We start from the raw sequence: 1,348 nt of genomic DNA, 5'->3' as shown, positions 1-1,348 counted from the left end.
TCGATTCGCACTCTGCTTTTGGGCCCCCACCGCAGTCAGAACCGGAGAGAGGACACTGGGAGATGGCCCCTAGCCCGCCTCAGGCTGCGCGAGGACTCTCCATCCCCCGTTTTCCCTCTTTTCACGCTCCCCTCCTCTCCGGCAGCGCCACCATCCCCTCGCTGAAGCATCGCCTGCAGAGGAACGTGGCCGCCGTGGCCTGGAAGCCGCTCTGCGCCTCCATCCTTGCCGTCGCCTGCCAGAGCTGCGTCCTGGTGTGGCACCTGGATCCCACCTCCCTCTCCACCAGGTGACACGCGTCCCCCTGCCCGGCCGCGGGCTGTCACGAGCCCGTTGGGGTTCATTCCTTTATCCCACCAGCAGCCGCAGCGCAGGCCAGCCCTTCCTGCCATCAACCACGGCCGTTTCTTTCTCTTTTTTTCCTCCAGACCGTCGTCCGGCTGCGCCCAGGTGCTGTCCTACCCGGGTCACAGCCCTGTCACCAGCCTGGCGTGGGCTCCCAGCGGGGAGCTGCTGCTCTCGGCGTCACCGGTCGACACGGCCATGCTGGTGAGGGCCAGCCTGCGGCTCCCGGGCTGATACCGGAGCCGTGAAGCCACCGAAGGGTCCCCATGGGATTGTTGGGCTGTGGCACCGCAGGAAATTCCTCATTTCCTCGGAGGATGGATCAGGCAGCTCCTGAATTTGAACCAGATCTGAAAGCACCGCTCTGTGCTCCCTAATCCACACCAAAAATTCCCCTGAAGCTGCACTAACGACCCCGGTGTCGATATCCTCCAGGTGTGGGACGTGTCCACCGAGAACTGCGTCCAGCTGCAGTGGTTTGGGGGCGGCGGCGTCACCTACTTGGCTTGGTCACCGGACGGCAGCAAGGTCCTGGCGGCCACTCCCTCCGCGGTGTTCAGGTGAGCTCCCTCCCTGCGAAATATTTGATTTTGCCCCTTGGTATTATTTTTATTTGCTCCAAAACCGAGCGGATCTGGATTCTTTGCGTCCTCACTGCTCCCACTCCTACTGTGCGTGATGTGGGGGGGAAATAAAGGGTGGGTATTGGGGTCTGACGTCCTGGCCTCCTCTTGGAGCAGAAAATTGGGGCAGATTTGGGGATTTTGTCCCGTTCACTTCTCTGCGTCTCTCTTGCAGAGTGTGGGAGGCTCAGATGTGGACGTGCGAGCGGTGGCCCACGATCAAAGGACGCTGCCAGGTGGGACGGGGACTTTTCCCCCCGACGCAGGGCGGATATCGCCGGGGGGGCGCGGATGGTGTTTTCCTCAAACTCCCCCGTTTCCAGCCACCTCCAAAAAGCCCCTCGCAAGCCACCACCTCCCTGGGCAGCGGGTGCTAACGT

General features: G+C 62.3%; 1 protein-coding gene across 1 annotated transcript in view; it reads left to right on the top strand.

Annotated features, from left to right (window-relative positions):
* Window positions 1-62: 62 nt before the first annotated feature.
* AAAS (achalasia, adrenocortical insufficiency, alacrimia) overlaps window positions 63-1,348 on the top strand; it is a gene marked incomplete at its 3' end in the record, with an annotated part of 3,633 nt that continues 2,347 nt past the window's right edge. The window contains exons 1-4 of the mRNA XM_010088140.1: window positions 63-289; window positions 429-549; window positions 781-905; window positions 1,144-1,262. Coding sequence (XP_010086442.1) covers window positions 63-289; window positions 429-549; window positions 781-905; window positions 1,144-1,262 — 592 coding nt within the window. The remainder of the gene's footprint in view (window positions 290-428; window positions 550-780; window positions 906-1,143; window positions 1,263-1,348) is intronic.

The sequence above is a fragment of the Pterocles gutturalis genome, unplaced genomic scaffold, assembly GCF_000699245.1.
Source record: "Pterocles gutturalis isolate BGI_N339 unplaced genomic scaffold, ASM69924v1 scaffold1507, whole genome shotgun sequence".
Taxonomy (NCBI): Eukaryota; Metazoa; Chordata; class Aves; order Pterocliformes; family Pteroclidae; genus Pterocles; species Pterocles gutturalis.
Note: the sequence above shows the minus strand (reverse complement) of the source record. Positions and strands in the feature narration are given on the sequence as shown.